The sequence below is a fragment of the Thunnus maccoyii genome, chromosome 7 (assembly GCF_910596095.1).
Source record: "Thunnus maccoyii chromosome 7, fThuMac1.1, whole genome shotgun sequence".
Taxonomy (NCBI): Eukaryota; Metazoa; Chordata; class Actinopteri; order Scombriformes; family Scombridae; genus Thunnus; species Thunnus maccoyii.
In genome coordinates this window covers 16231401-16248121 of record NC_056539.1, presented here as the reverse complement: position 1 = coordinate 16248121, position 16721 = coordinate 16231401, and the positions used below count along the sequence as shown (strand labels likewise).

The 16721-nt window shown below is 39.1% G+C and overlaps 1 protein-coding gene across 2 annotated transcripts; it reads right to left on the bottom strand.

Moving 5' to 3' along the window:
- Nucleotides 1-3739: 3739 nt before the first annotated feature.
- atcaya (ATCAY kinesin light chain interacting caytaxin a) lies at nt 3740-16401 on the bottom strand. 2 transcript variants are annotated; one of them, XM_042417881.1, is made up of 13 exons: nt 14714-16401; nt 12941-13041; nt 10985-11043; nt 10626-10874; nt 9982-10155; nt 9762-9864; nt 9515-9646; nt 8659-8745; nt 8113-8211; nt 6451-6486; nt 6262-6312; nt 6073-6128; nt 3740-4406 (listed from the first exon to the last, which is right to left on the bottom strand). In XM_042417881.1, the coding sequence occupies exons 2-12, from the start codon at nt 13015-13017 to the stop codon at nt 6095-6097; spliced, it is 1101 nt and encodes a 366-aa protein (XP_042273815.1). In that variant the 5' UTR covers nt 13018-13041; nt 14714-16401; the 3' UTR covers nt 3740-4406; nt 6073-6094. The 2 variants fall into 2 exon arrangements, with proteins under 2 accessions (XP_042273815.1, XP_042273816.1); XM_042417882.1 differs by lacking the exons at nt 12941-13041; nt 14714-16401 and adding an exon at nt 12008-12324.
- Between the last annotated feature and the right edge of the window lie 320 nt (nt 16402-16721).

The window sequence follows — 16721 nt, the reverse complement described above, 5'->3', positions numbered from 1 at the left end:
TGTGAAGGGTGTGAAGGGTGACTCATGTGACGATCTTATGTCACAGGACTACCTTCATCCGAGAAAAGACAGTCACATTTCTCGGGAACCTTATCCGGACTCTGTGCAGTCTAGAGCCAAACCTGTCAGCCAGCCAAGTCTGGGCATGTAGGGCCGTCCCCTGAAGAAGTGACATCACACTGAAAAGGCTTCATCTAAAGTAAGATGAGATGTCCTCAACCACCTGTAACCTCAATAATAAATATAAAATAGGATTATCACCTTTCTTACAATGTCAACAAACAATGAAAATGAATAAGCCTCATAAACGTAGAATTTATGGCAGAGCCGTTGTATTTGATTACATTAGATTACACACGTGTTCCTAATAAAGTGCTCGATGAGTGTAAGTGGAAGAGCAAAATTTGTGATTTGATTAGAAGCACAAATTATTGACGAATTTATCAATGGTTCCAAATCTTCTTCTGTTATGACCACATTTGAAAATGCCCCTGCATGCTTGAACTGATTGTATTTGGATCAAGTGGTAACAATATTGGGAAGACTAGTGAGAAAGCGGAATTTTATTAAAATGATATTATCAAAAGTGTTTTAGTTTTTACACACAAAACACACACGGTTCCATCGTCATATCGACAGTAAACTCAAGACCAAGAGTGGTTTCATGATATTTTGGATTTGACCGACATGTTTGCTTGATGAGCAGCATCTTCCTTGTCAAAAGACTGTTATTCTTGTACTTGACATGTTGTTTTGGTATATATTTGGTGTATGTATATTTTTGTTAAACTTGAAACTTGATAGCTTCACTAGGATCAAAACACTTCTTTCTTGTTTTTGCTCCCAAATGAAGCAAAACCTTTTTTTACAGCAGACATTTTGACTTGTCACAGAGAGAAAAGCACAGCTGGAACTAATGACAATGGCTCAGATTCAGTATTCATTATTGCACTGAATTGAAATAATTGCTGTGAAAAAGTTTATCCAGCCCAGCAGAGCCCACTGTTGTATATTATTATACAGCTATAGTATTTACTGGAGCTTTATGTACACACAGACACACAATCTTCATCATATGCTTAAATGCACTTTTGAGATACTGAAAAAAACAAAAAACCTTGAGCAACATGGTTGTACATAATAATAAATTTGTGATCACATTGTGGCTTCCTCAGGTTTAAAAGAATCAGACAGACTTGCCTTGACTCACAGCTACAACATTTTAATAACAAACTTTCAATACTACAAAGATTTGGTGGCATTTCAGATGCATCTGCCTCACATGTCCTTCAAGAGTCATGATTTTTTCTCTCTGTGAATAATATCAATAACTTTATATATACAGCACTTTTTAAAACACGTTATGGGTATATACTATATATATATGGATAAAATACTAACATATACTAACTATCCTAACATATAGGATAATATACACACATACAATTACAAGAATATATACATACCTAAATACATGCATATACTGTACACATGCCTGATACATAGACAAGAAATAAGCACATGACCAAGATAATCAAAACTAACAGTGAACAGAGTTATAAATTCATAAAAAGGCAACCTATAGAAATCAGTTGATGACATGTGCATGACGTATTGACTTTCTGAAATACTTTGTGTTAACAGTGCACACAATTTTAAAAAAAAACTATTCAGGAAGTAGCACTGAAACTGGTCATTTTCCATATCATGCACCACCTCCACCCGCAGAGAGAGGCTGCGAAGCACCGAGACTGTTTACACAACATTCAGGTACTGAGAAAAGGTGTGTCACCTTTTTTTTCTGCACATTGTTGTCTGAAAATGGCCTCACCCAACACCATCAGGCCCATTAGCATGTCGCTAAGGCTTTGCTAAAGGCCAAGTGTAGAAAATGAACCAGGAATTTAAGTAAATATCACAGATTTATAATTTCACTGAGATACTTATTTTTTGTTTCCATATTCTGTGGCCTACACTGGACAAATGTCATGTCATGTAAGTTTCTAAGTAAACTCTGTATCTGAAGGCTAGAAATGACAAATGGAAACCAGAAACACAATGGATTTTTTGGGAGGAACAATTTATTCAGTCATATTTACAAGTCAGACACAATCATAGCAATCTAAAGACACCAGAACAATGAATAATAGATCATGTTTCCCATCATAATCTGAGCAAACATTGTACAGCAGACAAATGGTAAGCCAATGCTTTGTGATGATATATTGTGCTTTTATAGTCCAAATGAAAATTTTGGAAAGGTCACATCAGCAATTAGTCTGCAGAACCTACTGTTTATGCCCTAATAAGTAAGAATTCAGTGGTTATGCTTCACATTCCTTCACCTTTTCTGGATTACTTTTAATCATTTGGTTGAAAAAGAGGCACTCGGTACAGCCAACCAACCTCAAACAGGATGACAAACCGCGGTTACTGAGCTGAGACTTTTCCATCAAGCTTGATACATATTTGATGGGACCGCTCAGGTTTGGTTCATCAGTGTGAAAACAGCCTTACAGACTGAAAAGAATAGAAAAAGTTAAACCTTTCCTTTGACATTCCTGCACTATAAAGGCAAAAGAGAAAAATAGAAATGAGATGGCACTTTAGAAACTTCATGAGTCTTATTTTCTGTACCAAAGAAAGATAAGCACGTCCATGCCCTACTGTCACATACACAACTGCATGACATTAGTCATGCTACTTAACAACAACACAAAAATGCATTTTAGGGTCATCACCTCCTTAACATAAATCAATCACATTCTACGCTGAGACCATTCAAACCAAATGCAATAGTGCAAAACAATATCAATAGAATACAGGAAATACAATTATGCAGTTCTTTACAAAAATAAAACTTCTTACTCCTTTGCACTCCTGCTACCATAAGTTGAGTGACTATTGTACAAAAGGAAGACATGAGAGAAAACCTGATCGGTAATGCATCAGGATGTTCGCGAAATGTTTAAACTGCTGTTAAATATGAAAGTTTCTCAACTGTTCATCAGAAACAACCACACAGAAATGTAAGAGGATGATGTCATAAACTTAAACTCCACCTACTGTAAGATAATTTGACTTTTATCGATCTGAAATAAGTTCTGTCTCTCCTCTTAGAAACTGTTTAATATTATCATGACATGTTTTCATGCTCCCATATGAAAAAAAATCTATAAGAATAATAGAAATTGGCAAATTCAAACCTTAAAATGCAAATATATAAACAATATTTGTGTATTTTGTCTTGATCATGATCACTTTGATACAGATATCACACATTCTTAATGCTGGGTTAGTATAATATTTATAGTATGTGATATGCACAATATATACTCTGAATATTATGTACTGAATGTAAAGCATATTAGTGTTGAATGAAATCTATATGTGGCCATAACCATGTTGCACAAAATAGACAAATATTACCTGCCATTTACTAAAATATTACATATGATTCTTATAGATTTTCTCATTTGGGGTTTTTTCAGGCCACAAAATGTAAATAGTGATCATGTTCCTGCATTTTACACACAAGAAGACCGAGGCACATCATAACATAAGGTAAGGTACAGATGAAGGGCACAATTGAAGAGTAAACAATCAAATGATCCCTACGTCACTGAATGTTAGTACATCTGGATATTTTCAAAAGTCAGTACAGCAACAGAGAGAGAGAGAGCTTGAAAAGGCCTTATGATACAGCAGTTATGAGGCAAAAAATAAAGACAAAGGCATCTGATGCGTTGGAAAACCATCGTTATTTACATCTGATACACGTTATTGACCAGTTCAATGAAGTTGTTGTTACACATCTCTGGTCCTGTCAAGTGTCACAACAGAAATCACTATTTTCTCTGCTGTCCATTATCTCCAATTCCTTTCAGAAAAACACTTTGGATGTTGGATTAACGATTATGTATTTTCCTATTACTAACATGAAGATTTGTAGAATTTTATCACCAACATAAAAGCCTGAAATTTTCAACTGAATGGAGAAATATGTTGCTTGTTTTTACTTTTCCAGTTAATTTTGTGTCACATTTTTGAGCTTGATGCTCTTCCAACGTCCCAATGAGCCTCATGATGATGCAACATTTCGATATGAGCCACACAGTAGAGCCACACAATAAATCAACAAACTGAGCCACAGTTTCTATAATGTAACAGTTCTTCCAAACTAGTCCAACAGACATTTTCTTTTTCAAGTTGCGATATAAACCCCTCTGGGAAAAAAGGGAGAGGTGGGGCAGATATGAGACGGAGCGTTTGCCATCTTGATCGGAGAATGATGGCACAGATCATCAGCAGGCTGGATGTTGATAAAACGAGGAAGCGTATGTAGACTTGTTGGACCTCCTCTTAGAGGTGTAAATCAAAAGGTGTCATGCTCCACATGTCACACGCTGCATAAAAAGAAGATGATGGATGATGGCACAACAAGACCATTTCAAAAACATTTTGCTGCTCTTGTTAAGCTTAAAGAAATGATGTCAGGATATTTTACCATACAGTGTTACTATGCTGTATTTTAACTCTTGTCTTTTGTGAAGAATCCCTCCTGTAGAACGTTTACTGTTTTAAATCAACTCTATTTATTTTTATAATTGCTGTTTTAGTCTCATGACCTTTATCAGAGTAACATGACAGACAGTTACAGCATATTACTGTATATATCCTTGAGCCAGCTGGTCTCAACCGGCTCATAGTGTTTGTACCTCATTAACACTCTGAAGGTGGCTGTGGACGTGACTTACTTATGGTTGTTGTTTATTCTGCAGACATTCTCTGATAAAAATAATCCTCTTTCTTGATTTGCAGCCTTTGTTCTAGACTGCACAGATGGGATTTATACTATCATGATACTTTGTATTGGGTTTTATGAAGACATCTGTACTCCCCATGTGTTAAATTGAATTGTATTAAACATTTCAATCCCAATGTTGTGCTGCCATGAGATATAGCATGAACTCATGTTTTGCAAACAAACACTCTTTACACCCATAGAACTTTGTTTTCAATACTGGCGGAGATCTCGGAGTTTCCAAAGATAACATTAGGCTGAAATTTGGGCAAAATGATGCACAAGATATCTCCATTTGATTGGAGGATGCAGCTATAAAAACATGAAGTCTTGAGCTTCAGATTTCATCGCATAGCTTCAATAAGGAGCTAGAATAAGTGAATAAAGGAGATGTGTGGGGTAAGATGATGATTAAAGGGGAATTTAAGGATGTGAAGGGGAACACAGTTAGAGGAAATCTTGGTTGGTTGCTAAAATCAATCCGAGGATGAAGCCTACATCATAATCGACATGAATTTGTATAATCAGGCAAGAAGAGAAGAAAAGAAGCTCAAAAACAAGTTCATACAACAACAGAGCATCAGTGTTAAAAAATCTGAAAAACATTACCAACTACAGGCAGACATCCCCCCTAACAATGAAGGTTAAAAAAGACAACAGCTACGCTCTCTACATGTGCCAACTCACACTCTGTACAAATCCTCCACCTCCACATCCACCCTGCCTGCACCTCTGCCCTACGACAGACGCTCCACATAAACTGAGCATCAAAACGACCAGAGTTTTTTCTCCACAGGCCGTTGTGTTCATACAAATGTGATGACTCTCTGAAATCAAGTTGCCCCCTGAACAACAGATGCACATAATCATCCAGTTATTGTAATGAAATATTATATTCACACACCTACAATATTTAATTTCTCAAGTACATTTAAACTCAATTTTAATTTTCGATGCTGTATAGATATTCTTTGTTATTTATTAACCATTCACGCAATTACTATTTCCTAATGGATAAATACCTGATTACTTCAACATGTAAATAATGAACGCAATCTAATACAATTAAGAACTTATTTTGTTTTCTTGATATGTACTAAAATATCTGACACTGACGTTATTCTAACAATATTGAAATATATAAACTGCATCATGCTGGAGTGTGTAATCAATGGTCATTATTTAGAGACTTGTGTGGAAATACAATGAGTCATGCGGTGGAGCCACCCTGTGTTTAGTACAAGAAATACAACAGTGATTTTTATTACCTTCACCTGGAGAGCTCCGTCCTCATAAACCTTGATCTACAATCATTGACTTTGGCCTGGAATGAAAGAAAAAGATGCACTGAGAACTTTAAAAAAGTTGGAAGCACAACAATACACCCTAAACTGATAAATGTCACAACTAATGTCCAATGTGAAAATACGATTTCAAAATACAGTGAGGACCAGTACCTCTCAGACTTTTTAATTGGTTCCTGTGGGACTGACTGTTCCTGCTCCATCCTACACACACACAGACACACACACACACAGAGTTATTGTGGGTACTCACAGTTAATTTCAAGAGCAATTCAGTAGGAGCAATATGTATGTTGTGTTTCAAAATTAGATTAAAAAAAAGACAGTGACAAAGGATTTTACCTTTCCCTCCGTGCTTTAATCCTCTCCTCGTCAAATCTGAAAATAATTAACAGTTATATCCTCACTGCACACAGTAAAACCTGCCATCATTTTCCAGAACTAGAGTACTAATATTATGTTAAATCCCGGCACACTGAAATGTAAAGAGCGAACGACACATTTCGCCTGTAGCTTCTTCAGGTTCGCGCAGTACAACTGCTGAGTACTCACAGGTGTGATAAATACATTTGAGTCACATGACTAATTATCACAGTCTTCATTTTCTCAAAGTGAACATTTTACAAAGGGCATGAAAATGAAAATATACATATTACAAAAAACATGACATGATTAATGTTGCACAAAGTTACAAGAATTACACCATTTTATGTAATTAAACTTCATTACATCCCGTAAACAGCTGACTGAATAGGATGGGTAAAATTCCCTAAGCAGAATGGACTACAGGTCCTACAGCTGTGCCTCTACATCACTAAATGGAAAGGGTGAGTGCCAGGGGACCTAGTGGCTCATCTCTCCCTAAGAGTCCAAATAGCCTGTGGAGAGAAATACAAGTTAATATTTACATATCTCAGACGAAAACTCAAATCCTGTGTTTCATAAAGTTAACTTAAAGTTTACTCATTTCACAGAAAAGAGCTCAAATACTATGTATCATATGTTTAACATTTTCATATCACAAAAAAGAACTCAAATCCTGTGTTTCATTAAGTACATAAGGTTCAATAGTATTCAATTCATAAATCCAAAATGCCTCCCTTCTTAAGAGCTGGTTAATCAAGTTACCACCTCTTGGATTGGACTCTTTCAGTGCCGATAAATTTAAGGGACGTAGCTGACCCATGGTTTTTCTCCTTGTAGTGTCTAGCAATGGCATAATCCATATTACCATTTCTAATGGCAGCCTTATGTTCAGCAACTCTTAGTTTGAGATGGCGCTTTGTTTGGCCTACATACATTAAGCCACATGGACATTTCAAGATGTATATGACATGTGTAGAGAGACAGTTAATGAATTCTTTTATGTCATATTTCTTTCCTGTATGAGGGTGATTAAATGTCTTGGTATCAAATGTGTTTGAACAGTATGCACATTTTCCACATCTATAATTTCCATACACTTGTTGAGAAAGTCAAGTAGTTTGTGTAGGTTCCTTATACATAGAACTGACAACAGTATCTCTGACATTTCTGCCTCTTTTGAAGCAGAAACGAGGTGCAACATTAATCACGTCATGTTTTTTGTAATATGTATATTTTCATTTTCGTGCCTTTTGTAAAGACTGTGATAATTAGTCATGAGACTTAAATGTATTTATCACACCTGTGAGTACTCAGCAGTTGTACTGAGCGAACCTGAAGAAGCTACAGGCGTAATGCGTTGTTCGCTCTTAATAAAGTCACAGTAAAGTCATTACAGTGTGTGGTGGTTAATTTTGATTTTCACCTTATATGTTCCTGCGACCGACCAGCACCTGTCTGAAAATATTGGCTGTGCATGGGGAGTTCTGTCCTTTTATTATTTTAAATCCATTAAAATCAGAGCAAATTAGACTTGTTTTCTGTTAGATTTATATTAAGTAATCATTTAAAAAAGGACAAGACAGGTTAGGAGTCACTGCTGCGGCTCTTTCTCTCCATCTAGTGGTCGGAGATACTCACTGCACCACACACTCGGGGACATGGACATGCTCCATAGGGACGATCTCTGCCAGTTCATCCAGGCTGTGGACATACTGGATCTTATTCATGAACTTCACACTGCAAAGACAACAGGACGACAACACAGCCGCAGTTACAGGTAATGCATTACTGATGTTACAGTTACAAAATACTCTGTTTCCATCTTGATATACAGCATCCGCTCAATAATATTTTACTGTGTTTTCTTTTGAAGACAAAATCACAAGATAGACTACATAAAGTTCTTAGAGTAAAATGCACACATGCCTTTTGGAATTAATAAACAGCAGAACTAACACTATTATTGTATTCTTAAATAGGCTATGCAATAATTTTGAGTGAAAAATATCCAAGGTATCCAAAATTTCGTCTATTTCATACAGCAGTGATAAGTTAAAAACATGGTCTGCCCTTCAGTTGTGAACCTTTTTAGTACTGAAAATGGATTTAAAGTCTGTGAATCAGGTTTGATACATTTCTCATTTTGAAATATGAATTTCAGTTGTTGGTTTGTGTGTGTCTCACCTGATAAAGGGCCTAGATATAGCCAGGACAGTTCGTATGAACCAAGTGGGATGAGCGATGACCAGAGACTTCAAGTTCTTCCTCAATCTGCCATCATAACACACAAAAAAAGTCAAAAGTTAAAGTTGCCCTCCAGACATGTTTTAAGATGTATGTAAAATACTCTACTTTGAATAGTAATTTGTGTCTAATGTGGTTTTTCTTTCTTTCTAATGTGGATGTCTCCTTCTTCACCGAAAAGTCCATTTCTCAGTATATGTGTACTGGAGGTTTTAAGTTTTCACATAAAACTTGTGTAAGTTGAATACTGGACCACGATTGGCTCCAAACTATTTGTGATGCCACAAATCACACTCGTGGGTATGCACCTTAAACTCTGATTTTAACTTAGCACAGAGAAACTTTCCACTTTCAGCAGATGAATGTGAAAACATCCTTCTAGTGTCAAACTCTGCACAGTGAACCTCAAACATTCAACTGAAGTCACAAGAAGAAAAACACATTTTTGAGTGGAGGGGGACGCTTCTGTTTAAATTGATATATAGCTGTAAAGTAACACAAGATATTCAAAATATAACACTGCTTTTCACATGTTGCCCAGACAGAGCTTTTCTCTAAATAGAGTCTCGCTGTAAATGCAGCCTGTGATTCATCTTCAGTTTACTGACTGACAGCAAGTGACAACTTCCATTTCTCTCCCTTTCTCATCTGTCAGTATCAGTGTCATCTGTATATTGATGGTGAACAGTAGCTATGAACAGCAAAGTACGCCTTCTTTTATTTCAGTTCAGAAACGTTATTTTTTAATGTAACTATGAACGTCTTAATATAGAGGATATCAATCAATGTTTCCCACCTTCTGTCAATCATCTGGTAACATTTCTTGAGCCAGCTGATCCCAGGCATCTTACTCCGAGGAGTGGCTCCGTTCATGTAGATGATCAGGTAGTCTTCAGCCACAAGCATCTCAAGACTGCTCACCACATACCTGGAGGAGCAGGGAGACGTGTTTTTTTTTTTTTTTCATTGGAAATACAGCAGAACAGTTGTATGTAAGAGTAAAACATCAATACTGAAAAAGCAGTTAGCCATAGCAGACTCACAGGAAGAGGTTTTCCATGATGTAGTGGTAATCTGGACAGCTGCTGTCAGGCAGGTAGCAGGCGGAGAACACAATGATGGCGTTCAGGCCTTCACCATAATAACCTGAAGAGAGAGTTTTAGTTCTTTACCCACAGGTTCTGTAAATTTAACATTACTGACATTTTCCAAAGCTTTCAATGAGTTTTCAGATTTATTTCTGTCGCTGTTGCTGTCACTGACCTCCATGTGTGATGACCCGCAGGTAGGGTCTGATGACCTGCATGTCAATACGGTGCTCCTGTTCGCCGATGATCACCGTCCTCCAGAGGCGTCCGTTGTTGGTATTCCCGTCCTCGCCCGCTTCTCCTGAACTACCACCAGGACCTGCTTTGGCCGTAGCTACCGGTGTGTCATCTGAACAGACACAGAGCCAGACTCTGTACTTTATTCTGCACAAAAGTATGTACTACAGAAAGATAAACACTAATATGTGTCTCTGTGTGTGTGAGGTTCTTTTAAGTGAATTTGTTCTGATTGGTTCTTCTTCAAAAAACATTTTCAGTTAGGGTTAACAATCGTAATATCCATCCCTACCTACTTTTTCATCTGTATTATGGTCCAAGGATTAAGGTTAACATTAGTTTAAGACTATGATTAAGATTTAAGGTGACATTTCTAAATAGGTTCAGTTAAAAGGCTTCAGCTTAAATCTTGTAGGATTCTGATTTAGCTAAAAAGTGACTTTAGGTCAGATAAAGTTATGATGTTCATGTTGTTTAATGATTGGAGGTTTGAGGTCAGAGTTAAGGTTAAACATAGTAATAATAAAACAGTCAAAACAGCAGACAGTCATCAGGTGTGCATGTACAACCTTAACCCCTCACCTTCCCACTCCAGTTCATTGCCATTAGTGATGAACTCCAGCGAGTCCGTCTCATCCGGCGTGTCGATGTCATCGATGTTGATGTCCAGGTCATCAGGTGTATCCAGGAGGTCATCTGACAGCAAAGACCCCTCACTATGATCCAGGGATAGGTTCATCTCCGGGGCAACCAGCGTACGGCGTTTACGGCGGGCTGAAGACACACCTCCTCCTCCTCCAGGTGGGCTCACGTTCAGGGTGTTAGGAGGAGCTACAGCGAGACCAGGAGAGGAGAAGAAAGACGGATTGGTAAGTGTAACTGATGACATATAGCAGAAGTCAGTGACCAGTCAGAGATCTTCGTTCCCCGGTGTTACTTACAGGCTCTGTCATCTGTGAGACCACAGGAGGAATCCATGTCTCCGTACTCTGGTAGTGGTCTGGGAGAAAACACACACACATGTAGGAAACCAGTACTGTGCTTGTTGAGTGTAAAATGTGACATAATAACTCAGGATTGGCACTAAGACTCTTGAATAAAAGCACCCTTATAAAATGTAAGATTGTGATTAGTATGTCATTAGTGGACTAGTTGAGGGTGTTGTCACTAATCTGGCTAAGCACTAAAAAAGAGGAGCAAGCAGAAGAAGCAGAGACGGTAATTAACTTCTCTCTGGGGAGAGATGAGGATTGCAGGCCTGCCAGGCCGGGTGTGAGGCAGAGCAGAGAGGGATGGGAGGAGAAATGGAGAAGAAAAGGGGAGGAATAGAGGACAGAGAATGAGAGAGAAGTAAGATTAAGGCCAGTAAACCCCCCTCTCTGTGTCTTTGTTTCACTTTATGCCGCATGTTAATTACTGGTGACACCCTGTGCAGAAAGAGGAGCAGACAGGAGGTCGAAATCTGGCACTGCATATGTTTGTGTAGTAAGCAAAACTATCCACCTTAAGGGTTTTTTTTGCATATCAGCAACAACACCCACTGCAACTAAGGGTCTGAAAACAAGACTGTACAGCTAAACAAGAGCTGCAGAGAGCTGCAGCGCAGCGTTGTTCAGCATGCTCCACATGCTGCATTCTTGGGAAAGCGAACGTGTTTCATTGTCCTATCTACAGGAGGACAGTGTGTGACAGTGTGTGCTCCTCCTCAGCCAACAACACCGGCTTTAGCCCAGAGAAACAGGCACTGACGAACGGTCCGACACTATTCCCCGGGGACCCCTGCAGTGATTAGACTGATGCTTCCATTGTCAGAAAAGAAGCCCTTTCTATAAACATGGTCACAGATTTATGGGGAAAGGGATTTCCTTTTAACAAAAGCACAATAATCTCCTTTCTATGGCTGCGTTCTCCCTTCAGCTACGACAGCTCAAACATCAAAATCAGGATGAACCGATGATGCTTACCTTCTGGAGGGGCTGCTTTTTGTCAAATGAGCTTTTTGACTTCACACACCTTTATGCTCAGTGTGCTTACTCATTCCCTGTCGTCTCAGTCGATAATAAACAGTTTAGGGCAGAACATCTCTCACAGGCTGCCTTAATGATGCGTTTGCTGTTTGCTGGCTCTTCCTCCTTCTCTTTCTCTCCTTTAACCAAAACCTGCCACCATTTTCCTGGCGATGCTGTGTTGTTGATCAGTAGCTGCTGTTGCGTCACATGACGTAGCCTGAGACCATTTACAGAGAGAGCTGCACCTGCTCCTTGGCTTCCTGCCTCCCCATCTGACAGAGGAGGGAGGAGGGAAGAGGGAAGAGGGAGGAGGAGGAGAAGGAGGAGGAGGAGGAGGAGGGAGCCCAGTACTGACCTCTCTTTTTATGCCTATCAAGCTTTCACAGCATCAATTTCCCACACTTTCTAAACCCCACTAGACTTGTCTTTCTTTTCTTGTTTGTGTCTGTTTCTTCTACTGTGGGAAGTCATTGATCAGCCGACTTATTTTAGTGCCACTTATTGTGAATATGAAGTCTAAATGTCACATTTTTGTTAAAATCCTGCAAATCATTTCACATCGAGAGAATAATTATTAAAACTGTCAGCTACAATAACACACCGCCAGCTCCACTGATGCTAAAACAGCAGAATAGAAACAAGGCAAAGCTATCATAAAGATGAATAATCTCTATAAAATAAACAAGTATCATTATTACAAAACTACAAATTAACATAAATAGCAAAGCTTGTAAGTAGATTAAATGTAAAACTAAGCGCTTCTGTGAGAGCTTGTTAGCTCCGGTGTCCCATATTATTAGTAAAGCGCCAACTAATCAGCCATATTTGACATTACAACAACAGGACAGATGAATAGATGATGACCAGTAGAAGGTAAAGGGGTCTCACCTGGGGAAGTCTTCATCCTGCCACTCGTCTTTCACTTCCATGTTCTCCATTCGCAGAGTTGCCTCTGTTGTGCCCATCCCTCAGAGAGGAGAGCAGAGGGCCTGTAGGTGTGAAGAGAAATAATTAATAATGAGCATTGTTTACAATAACACATGAAAACTGTCACTTAAAATGAATGAACTGACTAGACAATCGGCTGCATGGCCACACGTTTGATTTAAATGGCAGAGGGGAAAGCTGGCATTGTGGAGGGGGGATTTCATCCAAATAATTTAGTCTCTATCATTACAATTTAGGGGCTGAAACCACTGTTGGTCACATGGTTTTTATCCCCCCTGCCCACAGGAGCACATGTGAGAGGCATGTGACTGACTCGGACAGAGCCCATTTTCTGAACTCAGCTCTCCTCAAAGTCAAATATTACGTACGAATCTCCTCCTGGGTGGAATTCAAGAGGCCACGGCTGAGGACGACATGCAGACTTAATCCTCCCTCACTGCTCCCTAATCCTACTTCACTGATGTGACTGCTACTTTTTTGTTTCTTCGTTCACACTGCATCTTTATGGTGCAGTTGGTGTAGCAGCATTAATCAAAAAACTTTGTTTCACATCTCATATTCTCCATTTGTGCTCAAAAGTAATTCATAAACTGATAAATGCTGCACACAGTTAGTACAACACCGTGACTGCACACTGACTACATGATCAATGGTGGCATCAGGAAGCCCACTGAAAGCCAGATGCATCATCACAGCACATTAGTGACACATAAATTACAGCAGCACAGGTCTGTTTTGGTTGATGAGGTGCATGAGAGGAGCACAGTGGATATTTAATTGAACCAAAAGTCCTGGTCTCTTTGTCGTTCTCCACTCATGTATGAAATCCACAGTGCCTGCAGCTTCTGCTGAGTGACAGAGGATTGGAAACATACTCCGAGGAAAGGCATAAATGCTTGTTTGGGTGTCATTAATGCAGTTCAGAGCATGTTTAGTGACTATAGTGCAACAAAAATACTGTGAGTGAGAATCCAAGAAATGACATCCTTGTCAGCGGTGTATTAGGATGACGGTAATGAAAAATAATGCAACATGGGTTCCCGTGAGATAATTACAGGGAGAAGTGGAGTGGTTTTGGTGGTTTTGGCAGTGACACTCGTGGCTGAGTGTCAACTGGAAGACAGCCATGTCTCACACTGAGGAAATCATTCATTTTCACAGGTCCTGCATTACACACGAGGAACAAAGCAAAAATGATTTCACAATGAAGACAAATCCACCACATTCTTGTTTGTAGCAGGTCAAAGTCATCTATAATCAAATGTGACAACACCCAAGGAGAAGAAGAGAGTGGGGGTGAGCGGTACAAGCTGTCAGTTTAGCAAGAAAACACCAGAAAAACTGGAAAACTTATGACATTTTAATGCAATTCCAAGTGAAAATATTCCAATAACCATTTAAGATTTCTATAAAAGGCTGAATGGAAAAATTGAACCATAACTGAAGATTATAAAATATGAACAAAATGAAAAAAATGACTATATGTATCCTAATACTATGTTACTTAAATGACAATTTTGCTTGGAAATATCCAACAAAATAATAAATATTACTACACAATGAATCACCACCAAATGTGCAGCACATCACGATGACTGAATAAGATGGCCCCCACAGCTTTTCTAGGTCATCCTACATGGAGCAAATGGATTTGATGTGATGTCAGTGCAAGGTGTAGAAAGTGGAGGGCATTGTGTCATTGACTATACTCACATGAGATGTGCGAGATCCCCTAAAAACCCCTCACTGGCTCGTGGCTGTGTGTCCTCCTCCTCCTCTGTTAGAGATGTAAAGATTCAAGCGGAGAAAGTCCTGATCCTCCACACCAACAGAAATGCATGGACCAGGCTGCAATTTCTCCTCAATCTCTCTCTCCCTCTCTCTCTCTTTGACTAATTCACATGCATAAACACATGCTCATGCACAGACACAGTCATACAGTGTCCTCGATGTCAACCACTAGCCAGCAGCAGGTGTCTGAAGACAGGGGGCACCTCTGTGCTGGACTCACCCCCCTCCTCTCCTCCGCCTCTGTCCACCTTTGTTGGGGGAAGACTGGCTGTGAAGAGCGAGCTGACAGGCTGCCTCTCAGCTCCACCGTGCACACCACCGAGACACAAAATTTTCTTTAATTAGAATGCATCTGCTCTGGCATCATGATCTCTCTTTCTTTATCTCCTTCTTTTCTCCGCTTGTGGCTCCAAATACCTTTAGAGAATATCTTTTCCAACCCTGCAAAATATCAATTCAAACCCCTCTTTGATTTCCGTCTGTATCCAAATCCCTCCATGGAAGCAGCTTATTTATCTCTACAGCAACTTGGGGAAAATGAGCACCAGTCTCTGTGTCCCTTTACTCCATTAGATAATCCTGCTGTTGTGTTCAGTGGTCCTCTATGTGGCTGCTGTTCCCTGGCAACAGCATCTCTCTCTCCATCCATAGCTTCTCCCCTCCCTATCTGTCTACTCACCCCCAGTCTCTTTCATACCCACTATACCCAAACTCTCAACTCCCCTCCACACACATTAATTATTCAGTCCCTTACTTCACTTGCACCCAACCAATCATATCACCCCTGGCCAGTTTCCCTGCACAGTAACTCTAACAGGCCTATAATTTGAGGCTTCTGGTTGTATTGGTCCTACAAGCATTAAGAATAATTATGTGTACATTACATCTGTATTCCTCTACAGATGTATACCATCTGTTTAACCTCTGTCCTCAATTTTGTGCTGCACCTGAAGTGATGCATTTAACACCCAAGGTCATTTTGCCCTATTAGCCATTTGGAAGATCTCCAGGCGGTTTGACTATGACCCTGATGGAGGATCTGAATATGATGGACTGTTGAAACATTTCTGGACTATTGACTCACTGCCTGGTAGCTTGTTGTGTTGACTTTAGATTGTGTCGTTATGATCAGTGAAAGCGTGACAGACACAAGCGACAGTCGGCACAGCAGACGCCGCAGCAGGAGAAACAACTGAAGCGAGAGGAGTCACTGTAGCGCACTTCCGGCTACGCCCTGAGCAACCAGCACCTCCTCACAGATCTTTTGTTTTGAGGGTTTCATGCAGGCTAATGTTTGCCCACGAAAATATTTTTGTTCTTTTAACTAACCAATTCAAGACAGATAGCAGGCATACCTATATAACTGAGTAAAAAATGTGCTTTTTCTATGTATCAAGGATGAATGAATTGATTGATTAACTGATTAATTAACCGGCTATGGTCTGTTTGCTACCACCAGTATTAGGGCCACATTCAGATTTTTTTTTTTTTTTTTGAGATTACGAGAATAAAGTTGCAATTCTACGAGAAAAACGTTGATATATCAGATGTAACTAGCTTTGCAGTTGACCACTTCTAGTCATCTCCTCTTCCAGAAAAAGAGGAAAATTTCTTCCAAGTCCATGTGGTTCTTTCTTCGGAATAGACACAATCGTTTCAAAGTCCTGATATTCATAATAATCTGGTGCTCATGTGACAAAGGCTGAAGTATTTCTTTATTTCTGAAACCTATACTAAAGTATAACTTCATAAGATCCACATTCCTCATTTTAACACACGCGACAGACATTTTTCTTGTAATAAGAGTTTACTCTCATAAAATTACGACTTTTTTTTCATAAAATTACTCCTTTATTCTCATAATATTATGACTTTTTCTCAAAATCTTTTTTTTCCACTCAGTGTGGCCCTAATACTCCATCATAGTTTG

Excerpts from the sequence above, each read along its gene's own strand:
- atcaya (XM_042417881.1), bottom strand. The coding sequence starts at position 13,017 with ATGGGCACAACAGAGGCAACTCTGCGAATGGAGAACATGGAAGTGAAA. Across the intron at positions 6,313-6,450 it reads ATTAAAGCACGGAGGGAAAG|GATGGAGCAGGAACAGTCAG; the intron begins GTAAAATCCTTT and ends GTGTGTGTGTAG. Across the intron at positions 6,129-6,261 it reads CCAATTAAAAAGTCTGAGAG|GCCAAAGTCAATGATTGTAG; the intron begins GTACTGGTCCTC and ends CTTTCATTCCAG.